Raw genomic sequence first — 23465 nt, forward strand, 5'->3', positions numbered from 1 at the left:
TACACCTACTAATGCAGCCCAGTATGCCATTAGCCTTCTTGGCCACAAGGGCACACTGCTGGCTCATATTCAGCTTACTGTCCACTGTAATACTCAGGTTCTTTTCTGCAGAGCTGCTACCCAGACATTCAGCCCCCAGCCTGCCCTGGTGCACGGGACTGTTCTGTCCTAAGTGCAGGACTTTGCACTTGTCCTTGTTGAACCTCATGAGATTCCTTTTGGCCCAATCCTCCAGCTTGTCTAGGTCTCTCTGAAGCCTAGCCCTATCCTCCAGCATATCCACTACACCCCATACCTTGGTGTCATCTGCAGAGCTGCTGAGGGTGCACTCTATGCTATTTTCCAGGTTCCTGATGAAGACACTGAATAAATCCAGCCCCAGGACCACCCCCTGCAGCACTCCACTTGATACCAGCTGTCAACTAGACATCGAGCCATTGATTACTACTCTCTGAGCCCGATGCTCCAAACTGGTTTCCATCTACCTTATAGGCCATTCATCCATCCTTCCTATGACTCTATTCTTTAGGCCATTAGTTGCTTCACTTCCAAACCACCTATGCTGCACAGTAATTCCCATCAAAGGTTGAGTGAAATTGACATCTGTTCAGTTTTTCTTTACTTTTTGTGGCCCATTGGTGAATATGCTGTGTATAAGGATACTGGAGGCACTCCATGAGATACCAGCTGCCAACTAGCCATCCAGACATTAATTACTACTCTCTGAGCCCGATGCTCCAGCTAGTTTTCTATCTGCCTTATAGTCCATTCATTCTTCATCCTCCACCTTACAGGACTTCCTACGATTCTACTCTTCAGGCCATTGTGGACATTCGTAAGGTAACTGAAGCTCATCCATTTTCATTCAAGAAAAAAAGTCTCACTATTTATAGCCCCATAGGAATTCATATTTAGGAGCACTTACTCTTGCTCATTCCCCGATTCACTGTCACTCCCAAATAGATCTTTCTCTTCTTTCTTCTTTCCAGCACCATCCTTTCTCTCCTCCTCCTCATCTTCACTATCTGATGCTACAGCATTCTTCTTTGCTTTACCAGATTTCTCTGATGCATCACTATCAGATTCTTCCACATCTGAGAGGATTCGTACTTTCTTTGCAGCTGTCAGCAGAAAGCAAATTATTACTGACCAATATAACTGAGGGTCACAGGTCATCCACTCCAATGGCTAATCTGTAGCCAAAAGCCCCAAAATTCAAAATTAAACAAAAAACACACTACAAAAGATGTAGAAATTCATTAGGTCCTTGACAGCAACCTCTTACTTGAAATTAAGTTTCTAGAGTTGATTTGTGTTGATTCCTAACTATATCAGCACTAATGCAAAAACGTAACATTCACCGTGCTTTTAAATCCTCCTGCATCCTGTAAGACATTTTTTCTAAAAGGAAGTTGTCATTGTAAAATCTAATCAACTGAAGGAGTAAGTTACAACTGTCTCAAATACTATTCCTAGCCCGTAGTGCCAAATTTTGTATTTTCAACATTGTCTCTCTCCCATTTGTATTAAAAACTACACAAAATAACAGACTACAGAGAACCAAAATGAACGCATCTTTAAAACAACATGCTGTCAAACACAGCAAGCAAATACATAGCAAAGAAACTTCTTTTTCTGATCTTTTAGAGTTCAACTGAACTTAAATGCTACCTTCTAAATGTTAACAATTTAGAAAGAAACGAAATTTTTCTCTTTTCAGTGCAGATATGATCACAGAGCAACCTTGTGGAAGGTCATGTTTATAGTCTCAGCTGCTTAATTTACAAGAAATAAATGTTATTCTAACTCCCATTCTCAGTCTCAGATACTTAGTTTGGAACCTGGAATTTAAGCTGGATTTTTTTTCTAGCTCATGTATCACCAACAGTAAACATCCCTGTAATGGAAACTTAGTTTTCTTAATGAAGTATAAACCATATTAGACTAACTCATTCTCCTACAGTTATAAATAACCCTGGTTTAAGGAGTGATTAAATACATCCACAAACACATATAAAGAGCAAAGCATTTAGCAAGATGATGCTACTATTCCCAGGTAAAACTAGGTTTCCAGGGAGACCCATCCAAAGGTAGGAAGGTCATTACACTGTCAACCTTACTATTTACATAGCCTTACGTGTTTTCTCATCATCCTCACTGTCAGAAAGAATAGCTGTTTTTCTCTTAACTGACTTCTCCTCCTCTTTCTCTTCTTCATCACTGTCTGCTATTTTCCGTATCTTTGGACCTTCCTCCTCACTGTCAGAACCATGAAATCTTTCTCCTGCCTGCTCATTATCTGAATGATGAGAGTCATTCTGTGCTTCCTCTGTTCTGGTCTCTCCATCACTGTCAGACTCTATTTTTTGTTTGCGTCTGGGAGCATCCTCATTCTCAGAGTCGCTGGCTGGATGCTTTGGGGGCTCCTCATTCTCAGAGTCGCTAGCATGAACTTTCTGAGGTTCCTCATTCTCAGAGTCACTGGCTAGATGCTTTGGGGGCTCCTCATTCTCAGAGTCACTGGCTAGATGCTTTGGGGGCTCCTCATTCTCAGAGTCACTGGCTAGATGTTTTGAGGGCTCCTCATTCTCAGAGTCGCTAGCTGGATGTTTTGAGGGCTCCTCATTCTCAGAGTCGCTAGCTAGATGTTTTGAGGGTTCCTCATTCTCAGAGTCGCTAGCTAGATGTTTTGAGGGCTCCTCATTCTCAGAGTCGCTGGCTAGATGCTTTGGGGGCTCCTCATTCTCAGAGTCGCTGGCATGAACTTTTTGAGGTTCCTCATTCTCAGAGTCACTGGCTAGTTGCTTTGGGGGCTCCTCATTTTCAGAGTCACTGGCCAATTGCTTTTGGGGTTCCTCATTTTCAAAATCACTACTGTGATCTTTTTGAGGTTCTTCATTTTCAGAGTCACTTGCTTGGTGATTTATGGCATCCTCATTTTCAGAGTCACTTTCATGCTGATTTGGATGGTCCTCAATATCAGAATCACTATCTTTACCCCCGTGAGTCCCTTCATTTTCAGAATCACTGGCATTATGATTTGAGGGCTCCTCATTTTCTGAATCACTGTCTTTTTGCCTTGAGATATCTTCGTTTTCAGAGTCTGTCATGTGATGTTCTCTAGTTGGACCATCATCTTCGCCATCACTGTGCTCATTCTGGAAAACAGAAAATCCCAAGCAAAGGTTAGATACATTAAATGGGAGACTTATGTTTTCAATTCATTTTCCCTTAATTTATTTGTAGGTGTTGCCATCTGAAAACATTTCTTAAACAGAAATAGGAATTAAACTATCTATCTGTTCTATAGGTATAGCTTTCCACAGCATGCTATCAGATGATTCAGAGTAATTCAATATTAAAAGAGTAAAACAACATTAGAATACTAAAACAGTGAGACCTTTGATTTGCTGTTCCATCACAGATTTCAGCCAGGACTTAAAAAAAAAAAAAAAGAAAAAGATGAAATTTAAGACTACTTTATGGGACCTTATTTTGAGGTCATTGCTCAGCACTTCCTGGCAGGGTGGGGAAAGAGATGGGAAATCAGTTTTATGGTGTTTTAAGCTGGGCTCCGAAAAATCATTTTTTAAAAGTCTGGTTTTAGATAGTCACTTTTCTATGAAATATGTTTCGCATTTAGTTACTGGTATTCTTTGTATTACAATACATCAAGTATGGAAAAATTGGGGCTTGTGCCCTTTCTTTTAATTATTTTTTAAACCTGCATACTGTGCATCTAGTTTCTCTGTGAAAGACATGTCAAGAAAGAAATCCCACTAATTGAAACAGAAAGCAATTCTTAGTCAAACTATTTTACTAACACATTTTGGTTCACTGGGTAACCAGCATTTTGGATAAAGACATTGTTTTTATAAAAGAGATTCAATACATCAGTCCTTAAAGTTGAGAGTTACTGATACATATTCTTAGACATCTGAAGGTCCACAAACAAAACTAGAGAAGAACAAAGGTGATATTCTTGATGCTTCAGAAGAGAAACACAATCCTCTTTTTATAAACTAATGCAAATATGCACCTGATCTGTCTAAAAATTCATTTTTTTTAAAAAGCTAAGTTTTTAGAAAAAGTCTTTCAGATGACTTTTAAATATGAACGTGGGTAAGAATGCCTTACGTTTTAATTTATTCTTGTTAGAGAAAGCATCCACTTTCCTGGCAGAGGTAAATAGTACGTTTTTCCTCTAAAAACAATTAGACCTTTCAGTCCTCCATTCCCAGAATTTCCATTTCAACAACTCAGAGTGTCTAAAACTGCTGGCCCAAGCCCTTCCCAAAACATACAGTAAAGTCAAAAGAATGCGACTCCTCTCCTTTGGCACCTCAAAGAGTGTGTGTGTGCATCATCTCTCTTGCATCCCGAGTCTTCACTTGGCTATACATTTAAATTCCTTTCAGAGGTGGCATTCCCTATCTAGCCTCCTATTCTTTCTATGCCTCTTTTGTTCCCATAGTTCAGAACTATAGACAGTTTTAATATCAATTGTTGAGTCTTAGTCCATAGGGTCAAAGTGCATTTACACCAGAACCACACTGAACAACACTTCTGATACCTAGTTTTATTTACCATTCCCTTGTATATTCGTAAATTTAAAAGTGTAACATGATTTTAAGACCAGATTTTCCCATCATCAAAAGACTTAACAAAAACAAGAATGTTTAAGGTCTTAAAACCTCAGATTTCAGTGATGCTTTAATCTCTAAATAGCAACCTATAACCTGCTAACAGCTCCAAACAGGATGAAGCAACAACATGGCACTCAGTGCTACACAACTTTAAAGCATGGCTATCAAATGTATCTTCACTATTTTAATGTTGCTGAATCTCACTAGTGCCATAAAGCAAAACTAATAATCTCCCCAGCTGTGGTTCTCTCTCACGGCAAGGTTTAAGGCTATTTGAAATCCACAATGATCTTAGTATCCGCGCCTTAAGTAACCCTTATTTTTCCTGTTCTGTAGACAGCTACTGGAGCTCAGATAGTGAAAACTGGTAGTAAGAACTGAAACAAAATTATGAAAATAAAAGTTCCTCCTGCAGCTAACCACCAGAAGTCCTGAGAACATCCTGTCAACATCTCCAGCAAGTTTGGTGTTTGCTAATCATAACATTAACTCTATTCCCCTCCACGTTGTGGTTTTTCTCCCACAACATACTGGGAAAATGTACATCTGTAGAGTTGAATGCTGCATTTGATGAGTTTTCTCACTGTATTTAGGAGGAAGATAAGATCAGGAAGAAAGCTGCTTCTAGGAGAGAAGAAGGTAAAAACCACCTTTGCTTGGTAATGTTATGGCAATTACTGAGAGGAAGCCTACCTTGGGATGGTGTGGTTTATAGCCGAGGAGGATTAGAGAACTTTTGATGGACTAGCCCTGTATCTTTTTCCTAAACTTAAATATTGTTCTCTACATATTTCACTGACCTGTTGATCATGAAAATTAGAAATACTCATGATAGAATCAGCATGAGACTATGCTGAGAGGGGAAAGTCACAGAAAAGGTGGAAATATTAATGGATTAATTCTATTACCATATAACCTGCCAGGACCCTTTTAGAAACCCTTTGGCAAACATGGAATCAGGAAGAAAAATAATTTTATCCCAGAATACATATTAAGAACACTACATTTTGGTTAGACCAGTAGTGTTGGCTGTTAGGTACAGTTTGTCTTCAAGAATTCCTACAAACAGCTTGATAATTTGGAAGGCAGAACACTCTAGAAAGAAATTAAAGAAAATCACTGGAGGGCAATATTAATAGAATGCCATAGATAAAAATGCAATTGCAGATTGTAGACTCCAGAAATTCTAACGCTGTCTGCAAGGAATTGTTAAAGCAGACTGACAGTAAGAGTCATAAGTAGGATTTGTTTGGTATCTTTTACTGGAACATCATAGTTGGAAGAGATATTCAAGCTTCCAGACACAAAATGCCCTTCCCTCCAGTCCACAAAAGAAGCAGATGCAGCCTAAGCTAAATACGGGGAGAAGCATCACCATTTGTACCAAACTGTTTAACTTAGCCTGCACCTGCTTCTTTCCAAGACCTGACAAATGGTGTTTCATGCCTAACAGCTTGTTAAACATCTTCCACTGCTACTAAGTTGGTCCAGTTAGAGAGAATTAAATATACCGTGCCTCTTGAATTTTTGGCTACAACAATACTACTACAGCAAGAGCCAGGACATTCTTAACAATGAAGAAGGAATACACCCTGTTTAGCCTGTGCAATGTTTGGTGAAAAACTATCTTTAATTTTGTTTGTAGAGTGCATAGCCCCATAGTATCTCAATCCTGTCCAAGTTCTCTGGACCCTATTTTAATACAATGCCTATTGAAGACTTACTGAGTAAAAACACTAGGAAAAGCAAAGTAATTATATGGGCTTAAAAAAAAAAAAAAAGGGCTTTATTTATAAGTATTCTATTAAGAGGTTGCATTATATTTCAAGTATGTAGCAATGGGGTAGGATGGGTTTTTGGAGCAAGAAACTTGGGAGCTAGACTTTAAGATAATCAGTTTTTACCAGTTCGTCTCTAAATATTTTTCTAAAGTAAATTATGTGACAGTTATGTATTTAACAGCAGATTTTTTTCTATTTTTTATTTTCCAAATGCTTATTTTAAAGAAAAGCTTTTAGGCATCCTCAAAGGCAGGTAGATCTCAGGTATCTGCCCTCCATCCCTTTTTTCTCTAATTCCTTTGCTCTCTTTTCTTCCTCCTCTTTATCTATAAACTTTTTAAATTAAGATGTCCTTAATTATTTCTTTTAGCTGAACAGAATTCCATAACAGATTTAGTACAGTAGGATGTAAAATATTTTAAAAGCAAACTTACAGTGTTAACTCTGTATGTAGAAACAGTAATAAATGAAGTTACTGCCTCAATGCACAGCCCCTGGTTAAAGGTAGATGTTTTTCCCACCCCTCCAATAATGGACCAAGACAAGAAGAAAAATGTCTGCTACCTAGCATGATCCCACAAATTGTGATGGTTATATGAAAATGTACGTAATCATATCAGATGTTGATGAGGCAAATTATTTTGTTTGTGTTTTTAATTTAAGGGAAACATGAAAAGAATTGTTGTGGTTTCATTAATGGTCTTAGGAACAATGCATGAGGATGGGTCCTCATAACCACACAAAGCCCCAGTGACTTCATTAAGATTCCATATAGGCCTCACTATAAGGTTTGGGCACTAAATTGTACAAACACTGTAAATGTCATTTAATATGCAATACTGTACTAAAACTGTATGTTATCTAATTCTATTTGGCTAAATCAGAGCTGATAAGGACATCATGGAAAATATTTATAGATAAAATGGGATTGGGGGAAGGAAAGCCAGAAAAGAATTGTAGAAAAGAAAAACCCACATACCTGAGACCTACATAAGTAAATCCTCAGGATGCCCCTTTTCTTTAAGTTAAGAACCTGGGAAAAAAAAAGTTTGAAAGTTTAAAAACCTCAGTCTGTTCATTTTTTTTAAAAAAAATCTAATTTAGAGACGAAATAGTAATTAAATAGACTTATCTGATGAGGCTGTCTCAAAAGGTTTTATTACCCTTGAATGTCATGCTTCCCACACTTCCCTAAGGATAAAGAAAATAAGATATAAGAAGAGGTAGATCACCAAAAGTCACTCCTTTCAGGAGTGCTGCATGTAGCAATTTGAACTACATCCCACACTGCAGGAAAAAGAATTAAAACTACAGTAAAAATATATTAAGATACATTTGTGATTTTTAATTTTTTTACACAAATATTAAAGCCTCAGCTTTAAAATCTAGCACTGGAGGTCTTGTCCAAAATGAGATGACAGGTATTTTTCTGTGTTCAAAATACAAAGGAATATACAAACAGCCACATTGTGCTTAACTCTTAGGCTGCAGCACATAAACAAGATCACTTAAAGATGCTGCTGCCTGATGTTACAATGTTTAATGTTATTTAGTGATGCTGGGTAGCTTAAAAACTGATGATCAAAGTAACAAGAAAGTCTGTTTGCATACTTAAACTGGATCTCAAATTACCTTAATGCAGGGGCAGGCAATTATTTTGGTTGGAGGGCCGCTTACTGAGTTTTGGCAAGTTATTGAGGGCCGCATGACAGGCAGCTGGGGCAGATAAATATTCATTTTCTAAACTTTTTAGGGATCCTGCGGGCCAGACAGAATGGCCTAACAGGTCACATCCAGCCCGTGGGCCGCATTTTGCCCATGCCTACCTTAACGTAATCTGAAATGCAAACATCCCACAAGATTATACAGAAGCTGGAATGATTAATTCAATATTCATATACCAGATTAAAAGCTTAATGGCTCCAGTATTATCTTCCCTGCTCAATGGGAATTTTTTTAGATGATGACACAAGTGGGGGAAAAAAACACTAGTCAGTCAATAACACATTATCTGCTCTTCATCCAGCACTCACAGGAGCCATCCCTCTCAGAAAACTTGTACTTTTTATTTATGTGTTCCTCCTACACAAGCTCTCAAACTTCTTCCCTTCTATAGAGGTTGAAGATCTACTTAGTCCTAAGCACCCCACTGGGTTAGAGCAGATAACTTTCTGTAGCCAAGGGTACACAACTAAGTGATGTCACTAACATTATTACATCTGGTTACCTGTGACTCTCCAGCTCAAATGAACAAATACCTATTTAAAGTAAGGTTGACTAGGGCTTGTTTTTGGCAGGAGTACAAAGTAATTCCTGCTTCTGGAGTCAAAGAAAGACTCTTCCATAAGAATGATGAAGGCATCAGTTTCTGAACTGGCTTCTTCTGCAGTAAGCAAACACACCCCCTCCCAAACAAGGCATACCAAAGTTATTTTATATTTCAATTCAGCTTAAAAAAGATCTGTGCTTCAAATATTAAAGTAGGCGTTTGTTCCATTTTCTCTTTCGTACACTGTGGATTTGAATAATATGCAGAAATTAAACACAGTAAGTTTTACTGCAGAAACAGACCAGATTTGAATTCCACACCAGAGTTGAGGAAGTCTTTCAGTCTGTTATAGTGCCATCGTATCATTTAGACAGTTCTTTAACACAGAATTCCCTCACACTGTCCCATCAGGAATGGGGAAAAGGGATAGTGCTGAGCCCATAGAAAACAAGCATGGGAATGTAGGGGATCTACATGCAAGCTCTGTTCCTGCAGCTGCTCTGGATCCTGACAGTGTTTCCCTCCCACACACATAGCTTCAGTTGTAGCATGGATCTCTCCCATTTCCACACGTGAGCCAGTCACCTCAACACCCTTTACGGAAGACCTCCAAAGGAGAAAATAAAGGAGAGAGAAGTGGTGACCCAGAGGCACCTCTACTAAATGTTCACATGGATGACTTGTGTTTCACAAGCAAAGATTCTTCAGTGGGTTTCAAGTAATACAATGCAGCTTATTTTTAAAAAAAAGGCACTGACAGACACAGTGAGAGCTAAAACAGGGCAACTTACAACTGAATAAAACAGAACTATACCATAGGACAGGCACAGACAAATTAAACTATTATCATGCAGCAGTCGATACAGAATAAATGCACTTCTCTCCCCCACTCCCTTCAGTGCAGTATAATGTATCTATTCAGAGGCTTAAAAATAGATCAGGAGATTTTTGTTATTTATTGTAAAAAGCGAAAAAACAAAAAAAAACAAAAAAAACCCTTTTTGACCCTCTACCTTGTATAATTAAATATGAGCACATAGAGCTTCATGGCACTGAAAACCAGCATTTAAAATATAAAAAGCACATTTACTAGGCCTGTGAGATTCAGAGGAACAGTGATTCGATTTGGCTGAATCTGAGGATATTCAGTGCTGAATCTTATTTGGCCATACACTATACAGGCAGGCACTGCTTGTGGGAGCGGCTGGGAGAGTCCTGGCCCAAGCCAGCAGCACCGGGAGAAACTGCGGCTCATCTGACTGCTTCCCCACTGGAGTGAGGCAGGTAGTACTGGCAGCCCCAGGAGAAGCCACAGGGGCTGGGTGAATGATTGGGAGATGGGGGTAGTCAAACCGGGAGCTGGGGAATCAAACTGGGGGAACAAACAGGGGCTTTCCCCCCAGCCTGTGTTGGCTTCTCCCAGGACTGCTGGCTCCCCCACCAGAGCAAGGCAGGCAATGGGAGAAGCTGTGGGAGCTGGGGGATCAAACTGGGGGGGAAGTTCCTGTTCGTTCCCCCCAGGCCCTGATCATTCCCCCAGCTCCCAATCATTCCCTCCAGCCCCCACAGCTTCTTCCAGAGCTGCCAGCACTGCTTGCCTTGCCCTGACAGGGTGGGGCAGCTCTGGGGGAAGCTGCAGCGGCTGGGGGAAATTATCGAGGAGCTGGGGAATCCAACCAGGAACTGGGGAAATAGAACAGGAATCCATGAATGACTCATACCTCCCAAGGCTGGAGGGACACAGCAACCGCCTGCAGATGGCAGTGACAGTGTTGGCGATGGCGAGTGGAGACCACCTCCAGGTGACCATGGTGGCGAGGGGGGTGGCGAGCTGCGACTGCCTGCAGATGTCAGCCAGTCTCAGAAGGGGAACGTCCCCACCCACAACGCATCACCTACGCCAGGAGCTGGAGAATCGAACTGGGAGCTGGGGGAAAGCCCCTGTTCGTTCCCCCAGTTCCCAGTTCAATCCCCCCCAGCCCTTGCGGCTTCTCCTGGGGCTGCCAACACTGCCTGCCTCACCCTGGTCGGGGTGGGGTGCGGGGGCAGCCTGGGGAGCAGCAGGACGAGCTGCAGCTTCTCCCGGGGCTGCCGGCTCCAGCCAGGCTTGTCCACCTGCTCCTGCCTAGTGCCATCCTGTGTAGTCTATGGCTAAATCTCTGAATCAATTCAGAGGCTTCCAATTCAATTCAGAGAGATTAATGGGTCTGCCAATTCAATTCGGATTCAGAGATTTGGCTGCTGAATTGGGGAAAATCTCCTCCGAATTGAATCAGCTACCGAAGCTTTACACAGCCCTAATATTTACAGCCACACTAAAAAGTGATATCCACAAAGATAGTTCAAAGATAATTCAGCACATCATTACAAAAAGCTCATAAAATTTTACTAATCTAAGCCAAAAGAAAAAAAAATGGAAATCTATTCTTTAATCATGATTATGATAATCACTAAAAACAAGCACCTTGTAAAAAGTGTATTTGCTTTGACCATCTATGCAAGCAAAGTTTTGCAGGGCTGTTTTAAAGTCTAGTTAAACCCAACATTAAGCCAATCTCCATTAAAAGAGTAAAGCCTGCTATCACTCAAAGCCAAACTACAAAGATATGTTTCATTTGATCAAACTAAATATTTCTGTGATACCTCTGAATGATGCTCTACGCTTCCATTGTCTGATCCAGAATGCTGTTCATTTACATCATCTTCAGCCTCAGACCCTGAATCCCGTTCATCCTGAACTGGGGTAGCTCCACCATCATCTGTTCCAAATTAAAGCAAAAAAAAAAACCAGTAAGGCTCAACATCATTTTCTTTATTTAAAATAATTTGACAGTTACAAGGACCAGGAAGTCTATAAGCACGACTCATGAACGGTACTAAAATTAAGATGTTAGAATGCATAGTTGAGAGCAAGAGAAGGATTTTAATCTCATTTTCTATATTCTTAGAAATTAGTCATTTTGGATAAATCTCTTTGGTCTACTTCTGACAACAGTCATAGAAGTTAGAAGACCACAGATGTGCCCATTACTCTTAAAAGACAGCTCACAGAACTGCTTACAAACAAATACTGTGACCATTTGATTAATATGATAATATTAACACATTTGATTAATAAATTATTATAAAACTGCTGTCCTTAAGACACAAACTAATGCCGATGAAAGTGTCAGAAAAGTGATTCCCAGCCTCTCACATCCACAGCCCGTATTCTCCCCATCTTATCCATCCCAACCCAACATCCTACAACCTACCAGTGCCATGCAAAGTCACAGAGCCTACCTCCTCCTGGTCCACTTGACAAGCATGGTGCAGACACCTGAGCTAGCTGTGCACACGTAAGCTCCAAAACTGAAGTAATATAGCCACAGCCACCTGGATGAATCTTGGCAGGGCTAATTAGGCTGCCCGACACCATCCAAAGACGGCTCTGCTGCTTCCCATGCCAGGACTAGTGCATAAAATACAGCTTGGGGCCAACTGACAACCTCCTCATCCCGCAGACTCCACCTCTGCAGCTCCCTGGTTAAGAATCACTGTATTAAAGCATCAGATAGTAACCAAAGCAATAACATGGTTAACTAACAAGCCTACAGAGGCATCAGCCTACAAGTTGGGTTCCAACTATGCTGGGAAAGAGGTGCATTAACACATGGCAGTGCATTTGAAAAGGCCTGGCTGAAATCAATATAAGCTGCAGTTTTATTGTGCCTTAGCTGCACTTGGGTTTTTAAGCACATGAACAGTCAGGCTGCAGAAGCACTCCTTTCTCCCCCTAGCACAGATATGCCTTCAGAGAGACTCAAGAAAATTTTTGTGTCTTGTGTGGCCTTGCCTAGCCAAGAACTTGAGGTATTAGGTTAGTTCAGAAAACACCCTGCCAGTGTTGGGTAACATGCATCAGGAGCCTGGCAAAGACACAACACGCTGCCTCTAGCAGCACCAACTGGGCCACACAGACTAGTTTGCTTCAACCAGCCCTTGCGCTCACACTGTAGGAAACATCCCTACTGTCAGTCGAGGTATCATCCACATCGTTCTCCACAACCTGGAGCGGCGGGACCCGCTCCCGGCAGGCGGCCACACCGCGGCCGTGTGTGCTCCGGGGCCCAGGCCCTTCCCGCGGCCCCAGCACAACCCTTCGCCGCGCAAACCGGCGGCCCGCACGTATTACCCCCCGCCGGCCGCCGCGCAGGAAGCGGCTGTTTGATTGGCCAGTAACGGGCTCGGGGAGCAGCATGTCCTTCCCCGGCTGGGGCGGGTGGAAGGCAGGTCGCGCGCGGGGCCAGGGACCCTCCGCGCTGCTGCCGCGGACAGGGCAGCGCCTGTCAAGACCCGGGCCACTCCCCGCCCCCGCTACCTGACTGGTCCCCGCTGTAGTAGTCGCTCTCCATCGCTGGCCTCCGGGCCCCGCCTCCCCCTCGGGACTCGGCGCTGCGGGCGGAGGGGCGGGGCCCCGACTCCGCGGGCCGGTGCCTTAGACGCCGGTTCCGGCCCCACGCGGACACCCCGAGCGCCCGGCGCTCCCTCCTCCCGGCTTGGCCAGGCCCAAAATGGCGCCTCCCGCGACCCCTCGGAGGCAGCCCCTGCGCATGCGCCACACACGCAGCGGGTCAAGGAGCAACGGCTGAACGCTCTTCTCGCGGCCCACCGAGATTTCGCGAGGCCTCGAAGCAGTGACGTCGCCCTGTTGTTCGGCCTGCGCTCCATGCTAGCGGTAGGGGGCGTCGCACGGGCCCTGCCCGCAGTGCAGCAGGACGGAGCATGCGCAGGGGCCTGGAGGGGCCTGTCTTGCTCCCAGCAGGGTTATGAACAGGATCTTGCTTTCCTCTGATTAGAAAATAAATAAATCCCTAATTTTCGGATTTAAAAAAGTAACCCAAAATCCACATTTTTCTGTAACCAAAATGAGGCCATTAATATATAAATATATAGATAGATAGTGGTGTTTCATTTTAATTATGGAAAAATGTGGATTTTGAGTTACTTTTTTTAATCCGAAAATTGGGATTTTATCAGAGAAAACCAGGATCCCTGGTTATGTATCCACTCCTCCCTCCCACACGTGGCCCCCAGGAGGCAGGGAGCGCCCACCGACTGTTGAGGTGGCCATGAATGGGCTGCTCAGTACCCATCACTGCTGGTATTGCAATTCTTGCTTTCCTGCCCCTCCCCACCCTATGCTAGGGTTACCATATGTTCAGATTTTCCTGAACATGTTCCCTTTTTTGGCCCCCTGCCCTCATGTCCGGGGGCTTTGTAAAATGTGAGCAAGCGTCCCAGCTTTCCCTTTGCCTCCGCTTCTCCCAGGCACAAGCAGCTTGGATGCGTGGAGCTGCGAGTAGCGGGCAAGGTGATTGGGTGTAAGGAGTCACGTGCTCTGCGCGCGAGCCCGGCCGGGGGGGAGCCGCGCACGCGTGTATGCACGTGCTCCGGCTGTACCTGCTTGAGCAGCTGGGCGGGGGGAACGGGGGTGTGGGTCGGGAGTGAGGGGCCCCGGCAGCGCTAGGGGGGACAGGGCTGTAGGTCGGGAGTGAGGGGCACCAGCAGGGCTGGGGTGGGGCAGGGGCTTAGGAGTGAGGAGCCAAGGCAAGACACAGGCATATCCCCCGCAACAATCATATGCCCCTCCCTCTCCCTGCCTCCCACTGGCTCCCCTTCCCCCAGGTCCTCTTTTTTGATCCTGGAAAATGGTAACCCTATGCCTGTGCAAGCACTTGCCTAACCCTGAATGTGTGTCAGGGGCATGACGCCCCCAGCAACTCCCAGGTCAGACGCCCGCTAGCATTGGTCAAGAAATAAGCTAAGAGGCAATTAATCTGCAGCCGGGTGGTTCACTGCCTTGCACCAGCTGTCAGGAGCTCTGTCTTCTGCCCTACATGCCTGCGCGAGCTGCTTGGTAATGAACACAGGGCACCAGCATAAACTCACAACCCAAATAATAACCATAGGTTATTAACACATTTCATCTATGCTTGCTGGCTAGTCCTTCATCCACATCAGGCTCCTCACAGTTACTCAGCAAGATCTAGCCCACAGAGCCCTATCATCCAGCCTGCAGTGCTACCCACAGGCTTCTGACTCACATGCAGCATGGATAATGACCCCAGCCCCTCACGGTACATGGCATATACAAAGCCTATTTGGTGTGGGTTGCACATGAAGTGGGGGCTGGAGCTGACATATGCTGCACAGCTCCTGAGACCAGTCTGGGGCTTCAGCTGCATGCAGCACCCGTGCCAGAGTAGCCTTGCTTTATAGATCAAGAGCCAGGCCAGATCACTCCCACAGACCAGCCATGCATGCCAGATCCAACATTTTGGGCCAGGCTGGTGCAGGCACTGTATGCAGCATGCACCCACATGCCATGTGTAATGCACCCCCAAACAAGCCCCACATGCTGCATGCAGTACATGGGCTAGTCCAAAGTGCCTGCACAGGGTGTCCCTGTAGGCTGCAGCTGGCACGAGGCCAGTTTGTGGACCCAATCCAGCCCACAGACTGACCAGGCACCCCTCATCAGGCCTGTGGGGCTGGTTGTGTTTGACACCCTTGGTTTAGTGAGTAAAAGGACTGATTTGTCCTACCTGCTGTTCCAGTTCAAATTAGTTCACGCATAGGACTGCTTTTCCAGATGTAAGCTGCAAAATGAACTGAAAATCAGCCTGGACAACCTTGCCTGGAAGAAACAACAAGGACAGAGAGATCTGTTTCTTTTTCAGGGGTTATAAGACACTTTAGTATCTGTATACTCCAAATACAATTATGCTGCTCATTGGTGTCATACATTACAGCTTTAGGGATGATTAATGATTGCCTATCTTGATGGGTAATTCTAAAACTGAGAGGCTGATGAATACAGGTATTGTATATGGTTGTCCTGAAAATTATGAATAGTAGCCTCCATGCTTACATGTAAAATAAGACATCTTAATTTTCTTCCGTAGTACAAAAACAAATTAATCTGTGATCACTCAAAAAAACCCCCCAAACCAACAGTTGTTGCGGTATTTTCAGCTGGAATATGTGCACCACATGTCAGGCATTTTTATTTCTCCTCTGCTACCTTGTGATCCCAGGACAGCACTATTTTATAGGGTCATAGGGGTAGCAGTACTAAAATACTTTTCTCGGCTGCTGGAGGCATTTTAGAATTTATGACAGAGAAGAAAGAATAAATTGAATTATTATTAATCACTTTTATTGCACTAGTGGCAATAGGCTCCATTGTGCTAGGCACTCCAGAGACCATTTTGACCCGAGTAATGCCTCAAAATTTTGTATTTTATGAGTTTTTCACATTAGGGGGCTATATTAGCAATAGAATCAGGCATTTCTTGGATATAATTCTATTTATTTACCAGGAGCGTACCTAGTCTTGTTTTGTTGAACACAGCAAGAATCAAACAGCAAGAACAGCAGCTTGTCAGATTCTCCTGCACAGACAGCACTTGGCCAAGAAGCTCCCAGAGCTTCTCTGTGGGCCTCATTCCAAGTGCTTATTCAGAGTATGTCCTTTGCTGTTCTGCTTTTTGGTATTGGTTTTGTTTCTTACTGCTCTTCCTCCCCACATCTCTACTAAAACAATAGCACAGTCCCTCCACCCTCTGAGTGGCCTTCCATGTGCCTTTACTTTGAATGGTGCCATGTGCCTGTTGTTTTAACAACCTGTTGTATTAGAGGAGCATAACAGCTTGCTATAATATCTTAAATGAAGGGTGGTGGTGACTAGAGTTGCCAACCCTCCAGGATTGCCCTGGAGTCTCCTGGAATTAGATATAAATCTCCAGGAGACTGCTGAGAGTCACCTGGGAGATAAGTGATAGGGCATTCATTAAAATAAATGTTAAATGTTGCATCGGGTTTATACAGTAGTCCAGTGGGTTTTCTAAATATAAGAGTCATGTGCATTTGCCTTCCTGATGTGAAGTCTACGCACCGTAATCCATAACTGATGTATTCAAGTATGCAGGCACATTCGTATTGTGTGTCACGGGCACGTTGCCATTCTGGAAACCTCCTGGAATAGATTGAAATGTTGGCAACCCTAGCAGAGACGGACAAATATAAGTTAGCCTCCCTTTCAAAATATTTGAGCCTTAAAGTTAATGGACAAGTGGGGAGGGACAAATGTAAAGTAAGGAAAAGGGAGAGTGGTGTAGCGTGTACGCATGAAGGTGGAATACATCAGACGTGCCACAGCTGTATTACAGTCTAAGTTCCAGGCAGGGTTAGCATATGATGGTTACACACATGGCGAGTTATTTGTTTGTAGATACAAACCATATTCTACAATGCCTTCTAGCATGGGTCCAAACTCCACCTAACAGAGACCAGAGAAAAAGATAACAGCTACTTTTATTGAAAATGAAGTCAGGGTTCAGAGTTAGAGCTAACATCTCCCTAAAAGTTAGGCATTTCCCCACCTGTTTGGAAGAAGACAAGGAAGGAATCTTAAATCTAAATCCATCAGCCTCTGACATCTCCCCTGCGTAACACTGGAGAGTATGCACACATGTCACTTCCAATTGAGGTATTATCTCAGTAACGCTGAGTAGCTGTATGTCAGTTCCAATAAGATATTACCTGTGTAACGCTAGGTGAATGAGCAATTTGCATACATGTTTGTGCATGCGTGCTTTTGCCTCGTGAGCCAGAACTTGGTGCTGAATGGCTTGTAAGATGGGCTTCTAATGCTCTCTTGGCTGGATCCCAAAAGGAAGGAGGGAGTGACACTCAGACTGTAAGGGGATTGCACAGCAGGGGAGAATATCCTGCCTTCTAACAGGCAGAGTAAGAAGCACCACCTTGCCCTAGTCGAGGTGTGCAATGACACAGGCCCAAAAGCCATGCGGACCTGCCTCTCTGTGCAACAGTACAAATGGATTGGAATGAAGTAAACCTTCCCTAAGAGACAGGATGCTCAAGAAAACTCGGGAATATACCTGCAAATCCATGGCTGGTATGTACTTCTTTAGTGAGCCTTATTCTCTACACTAGTGTGCGTCTTAGAATGAACTGTGGACATCAGAGCTACAAATCTGCTTAGGGAAAGGGAGGTAGTAGGGAGTTACTGAAGGCAGGCGGTGGGGGGGGCACTCTGGATGAGCAGTAAACACTAAGTGATGGGTTATTATCCCTAACTGCACATTTTTTCACAAACTGCTGAAATGTGATTAGAACTATCCTAAATCTGTGCTCGGCTTCTGGGATCCAGCAATATGGAAAGGTCCAGGCCAGTTTTCATTACTCAAAAAGCAAATTAGAGTTTTGGCCTCATGAGTATTTAAACCCTTTGATCCAGACAGCAATCTTTTAATTAGGAAGAAGTAGTTTTATCAATGCTTATTCACACTAATGGCCCAATTGTTTTCCAGAGCAGCTGGATTACTGTGACCTAAGATTACGTAGTTTTTAACATGTTGCATTTCAGACCTACTTATTCATCAAACTATGGAAATGATTTCTGGAAATGTCTCTGTCACCCTAATGTCAACTATAAAAGTGGGTTTACAGATCCTTGTACCTATCACTGTACTCAGCAATTAACATATCCACTTCCTGCATGATACCACTAATGGACAAGAGGGCGAAAGTAAATATAAAAAGGGAGATGTGGAAAGAGATGGAGTGTCTACATCTGGCTGCTGTAGTGTTAGATCTTCTCTTGCCTGTCTGCATTCAGTTCAGCACTCTCCCACTGTACCTATCATCCACTAATAGACAGTTAGACACACGCTTACACTGCAGAAGCCCTTACAAGCAACACTCAGCTCATTAATATGCCTCTGGACTGTACAAAACTCTGTCATTGTGCTCCTCCTTGGTGTATCAGTTCTTGAGCACTGTGGGTTGTGTTTTTGTGACTTTTAAATACCATTGTTCTTGCATTGTTTATCCACAGTGGCACTGGTTCCCATTCCCAATCCATACTTCTGTGTTACAATGACAAGGATGCTTCTCACCAGTTCGGTTTCTTACGTTCTCCTAGACAGCACCAGTTCAGTTTATTCATTCTCCCAGTGTGCTGCAGCACCACAGAAATACATTACCACTGCCAGTTTAAACTTCCAAAGCTCCCTAGTTTTAGCCACTTAAAACCCTTTAAAAATTATCAAGTGAAAATAAAATGTTTCTGCCTCAAAACACACTCAAACTGAAAAGCTTTTTAAAATGCTGGTTTGTTAGCAGTAGGGTTGCTGTGCTGTTATAACTGAGATGGTCCAGAAAATATACAAGAGGCAAGAATTTTCTTGGTGACATCTTTTATTAGACCAACTGCATAGTTAGGAGAGATGTTAGAGAAGCATAAGGTGCTTTTTCTCCCATCAATGTTAGCAGGCTTTTAAATACATTTGTTTTAGCTGTTAATGTTTTAAGTGCTATTTGTTTTCTGATCATTCTGAAGTAGCTTTGCTAGTGAACTTCTGACTGGGGTGTGTAGAAACCTAAATGACACTTGTGTTCTTTGACCTCTCTGACGGACAAATTATGAACACTGAAAACTGAAATATTGAATGCATATGCAGTACATGGATTGAAAAGAAAAAGAAAAAGGAAGCATGTAATCAATGGAAAAATGGTTCAGCAACCAGAGAGACGTACAGTCATATGGCCAGGGTCTGCAGGTATGAGATATGGAAAGCCAAGGCAGGCATGGAGATCAAGCTGGCAACCAACCTAAAGGACAACAAAAAGTCCTTCTATAGGTACATAGGGAGCAAGAAAAAATCAAGCTCCACTGTGGGACCCCTACTGAATATGGAGGGGCAGCCCAAAGTTGATCCCCGTGAAAAGGCAGAGCTCCTAAATACTTACTTCACATTGGTATCCCTGAAAGTAGATGGGAGCTGTAGTGTTCACCTGTCCAGAGGCCCAGGGAATATGGGGAAGACAATAGTCCAGATGAAATCAGTCCCTAATAGTTGAGGGTACTCTTAGAACATTTGGACGCTTTCAAGTCTTCTGGGCCAGACGACCTGCATTCAAAAGTCCTGAAAGAACTGGCTGAGCTCATAGCAGGGCTTCTGGCAAAGCTGTTCAAAGAGCTGTGGAACTCAGGAGTGGTCCCAAATGTTTAGAAGAGGGCTAACATGGTGCCAATCTTTAAGAAAGGGAAGAGGGATGACCCTGTAAACTATAGACCGGTCAGTTTGACTTCTAGGGCTGTGCGAAACAGCACCGTTCCGCTTTGACTTCCATTTTGACATTTCAATGGAATGGTGTTTCGTTTCGAGTTTTGTTTCATTTGGAAAGCACTGTTCCATTTCGTTTCATTGAAACTGTTTCACTGTTTTGCCCATAGGTTATAATGGGGAAGCACAAAACTGCCTATAACTTTGTCATTCCTTGCCTGATTTGGATGAAACTTGTAAAGATGGTAGCCCTTTCTGAGGGCATGAACCCTATCGAGCTTCAAGGAGATAGGTGTAGAGGTTTCTGGGAAACTGCTCCTCAGTGTTGACAAGCAAAACTCTTGTCACTTGCCGGCAGCGGCAGCCTCCTGTCATCTGGCAAGCAGATCCAGGAACCTCCACCCCTGGGAGGGCTGCAGGGCTGTGCTGGACTCCTCCCAGGGGTGCAGGCTCCTAATCTGCCTGCTGGATGACAGGAGGCTGTTGCTGCCACCTGGCACCAGTGCTGAGTGTGGCCCACACCCAGCGCTGGGAAGATTGGTGCTGCAGCTGGCCCCAGGCAACAGAACCAACCTCCTGTGATCTGGCAGGCAGGTTCAGGGCCCACCTGCACCCCCAGGAGGGCAGCGGGCTCTGCTAGACTCCTCCCGGGGGGCATGGCCCCCGGATCTGCACCAGATGACAGGTGGTTGCTGCTGCTGTCTGGGACCGGCGCTGAAGCCAAGTAAGCCCAGCTTGAAACTTTCAAAATGTTTTGAGTGTCCTTGTTTTGTTTCAAAGATACTTCAAAGGCTTTTGTTTTGTTTTGTTTCAATGTTGCTGTTTCGAGCTCTGAAATGAAACTGACTTCAGTCCTGGGAAAAATCTTTGAAAAAATTGTCAAGGAGGACATCAATCACAAGCTTGTAACTGGTGGGGTATTAAGTAGCTAGCGAGGCTTTCTCAAGGGTCGGTCATACCTGACAAACCTGGTGTTATGACCAGGTAACTAACCAGCTGGACAAGGGACATGAGGTTGACATAATTTACCTAGACTTCAGCAAGGCCTTTGATTTCGTTTCCCATGAGATTCTCTCAGTTAAAATGGAGAGTATTGGCCTAGACCAGTCTACAGTGAGGTGGGTTGGCAAGTGGCTCAGAGGCTGATCCCATAAAGTTGTAATTGATGGAATGGCCTCATCCTGGAGGGCCATCTCCAGTGGTGTCCCCCAGAGATCAGTGCTTGGGCCCATGCTCTTTAACATCTTTATCAATGACTTGGATGAGAGGGTAGAAAGTGCAGTGATTAAGTTTGCGGATGACACCAAGCTGTGGAGAAATGTGGGTACATCAGAGGATAGGGTAAGGATCCAGGATGACCTTGACAGACTGGTCCTATGGGCTGAACGCAATCAGATGTGATTCAATAGGGACAAATGCCAGGTCCTTCATTTGGGTAGGAAGAACTTTCACCATATCTTTACAATGGGTGGTGGTCCACTGGTTGGCACTGCATCTGAAAGGGACCTGGGGGTGACAAATTGATCAGAAGATGAATTTGAGCCAACATTGTGATGAAGTCACCAGCAGGGCAAATAGAGCTCTGGTGTGCATCAGCCAATGTGTTGCAAATAGATACAGAGAGGTGTTCCTCCCTCTCTATTCGACGTTGGGGAGCACTGTGTCCAGTTCTGGGCACTGCACTTCAGGAAGGATGTGGATAAGCTTGAAAAGGTATAGAAAAGGGCCACCCATATGATTAGGGACCTGGAGGATAGGCCCTATGAGGAGAGACTCCAGGAACTGGGCCTGTTCAGTCTAAATAACAGAAACCTGAGTAAGAGAAGACTGAGAGGTGATTTGATAGCCACCTACAAGTATGTCAGGGATGAACGCCAAGATCTAGGGGAGCAACTCTTCAGAAAAGCACCCCTTGGGAGGATGACGACCAATAGGCACAAGCTAATTGAGGAAAAATGTAGGTTGGACATAAGGAAAACCTTATTTTCTGTAAAGGTAACTAGATTCTGGAACACACTCCCAGCAGAGGTGATGCAGTTGCCATCCTTGGAGGTGTTCAAAAGGAGGCTGGACAAGCACCTTGTTGAGCTTGTTTGAGCCCAATAACCTCCTGCCCACCACAGGGGACCAGACTTGATGATCGTACAAGTCCCTTCCAGTCCTTTGATTCTACAATTTTCTGATCTTCAAGACTGTCAAGTAGAAAACACCTTTAAAATGCTTAATCAACAGACTTTTAAAGGCACATGCAAGAATGGTTTGCACAGTTACAGACTCCATGAAATAGTCTCTCTGCCCCCTGAATTTCTTCCTTTTTTTCCAAATAGTGCTGAGCCTTATAGAGTGAATACTCTATTACTGCAATAGTATCTTAAAGCAATAGAACAATTCCTACACCAGCTATTCAAAGCTCTCAGGCCAAACACAATCAAATGGAGAGAACATTATCACACAGTATTAAAGCACAATTCTCCAAATGGTTCTTACTATGGCTATTTCAAAGATTTCCTTTATGTGCATTTGAATGTTAAAGTACTACAGCAGAAGTTATAAGATACTAAACATACAGCAGGGTTTCTTATATTCCCTACAATATATTACAACTAAAATCTATTTAAGAAACAAAAAAATAAGAATGAAGGTATAAAATATAGATTAGAATATACCTGTAACTGCTGCTTATTAATTCCAAAGTGCAGTTTATTACAGGTATACAGAAAAGTTAATAGGAAGGAAAGCCATGAAATTGTCAATCCACTATTTATATAAGCTATACAGTCACATCTGAATGGAAGATTGTACATCGAGTTTACACAGAGACATTGGCAGATACATTGTTCTTGCTGTTTCTGTATTTGTCACTTATACATAATTAGCTCAATATTATGCCAAGTCTAGCTTCTCGCTGCCTCAAATGAGCTGGTCCTTCTATGGCTCAGTCACAGCTCCATGAGCAGAGAATGGAAGAAGAACAACTCAAATGTTGAAGAGAACTTCAGGTAAGTTATGACCCCTAGAGCTAATGTTGCCTCTGGGTGTGTCCATGGACCTCAAAGTCATTGGGTCCTTAAAGTGACCAACCGGCGGCATGCGTGCAGCCTCTAGGAAAGAAAAATAAAAAAAATGAAAAGAAAGAACTAGGTGGGCCTTCCTGGTCCCTCTTAGCCCAGCTTAGCCCAGCTGGGGCGTTGTTCAGCCTTGGACGCTTCAGTGTCCCACAGTCAAAGCTTGGGCGGCACCTGCTACTTTCCCGGCATGGCGAGCCTGTCCACCCACTGCACTTTCTCCATTCTGGCCAGTCTTAAACCTGGTACACCCTGTTGGAATGTCTTCTTTCCTTCCCTTTCTCTCTGGCTACAGCCCTGCTATCCAGGCTGAACATGAAAGCACAGAGAAGGAAAAAAAAGTAAAAACAAAAGTAACCATAAACCGAAAGCTGGTTAAGATGGCACCAGTGCTTCTGACAGTGTCTTCCCTCAGTGCATCTCCCAGCCAGTGTTGCCTGTCCCTGCTCCTGCAGCCTTTTTGGTGGTGATTGAACTAGTAGAGCCCCTCCAGGCTCTTAAGGCTTATCTCCACAGGCGTCCCAGGGTCTGAAGCCTCTTCCCCAGTGTCCTGATGCTCCTGGCTCTCT

At 43.7% G+C, this 23465-nt stretch overlaps 2 protein-coding genes across 7 annotated transcripts in view; one reads left to right on the forward strand and one right to left on the reverse strand.

Moving 5' to 3' along the window:
- Positions 1-13275, reverse strand: part of IWS1 (IWS1, SUPT6H interacting protein) — a 27397-nt gene extending 14122 nt beyond the window's left edge. Inside the window, exons 1-5 of one of the 6 annotated variants that reach the window (XM_019542900.1) lie at positions 13057-13275; positions 11340-11455; positions 2742-3158; positions 2138-2543; positions 926-1121 (exon numbers count right to left, since the gene is read on the reverse strand). In XM_019542900.1, the coding sequence (XP_019398445.1) occupies positions 926-1121; positions 2138-2543; positions 2742-3158; positions 11340-11455; positions 13057-13090 (1169 nt within the window). In that variant the 5' untranslated portion in view covers positions 13091-13275. Of the gene's footprint in view, positions 1-925; positions 1122-2137; positions 3159-4137; positions 4957-7406; positions 7559-7590; positions 7619-11339; positions 11456-13056 lie in introns of those variants that run through there. The other 5 variants (XM_019542899.1, XM_019542902.1, XM_019542898.1 and 2 more) reach the window with 5 other exon arrangements.
- A 4278-nt stretch (positions 13276-17553) lies between these two features.
- Positions 17554-23465, forward strand: part of MYO7B (myosin VIIB) — a 78193-nt gene continuing 72281 nt past the window's right edge. Inside the window, exon 1 of the mRNA XM_019542906.1 lies at positions 17554-17658. The gene's annotated coding sequence lies outside the window, so the exon portion shown is untranslated. The remainder of the gene's footprint in view (positions 17659-23465) is intronic.

Source organism: Crocodylus porosus, unplaced genomic scaffold, assembly GCF_001723895.1.
Source record: "Crocodylus porosus isolate Cpor-Errol unplaced genomic scaffold, CroPor_comp1, whole genome shotgun sequence".
In the NCBI taxonomy this organism is placed as follows: Eukaryota; Metazoa; Chordata; order Crocodylia; family Crocodylidae; genus Crocodylus; species Crocodylus porosus.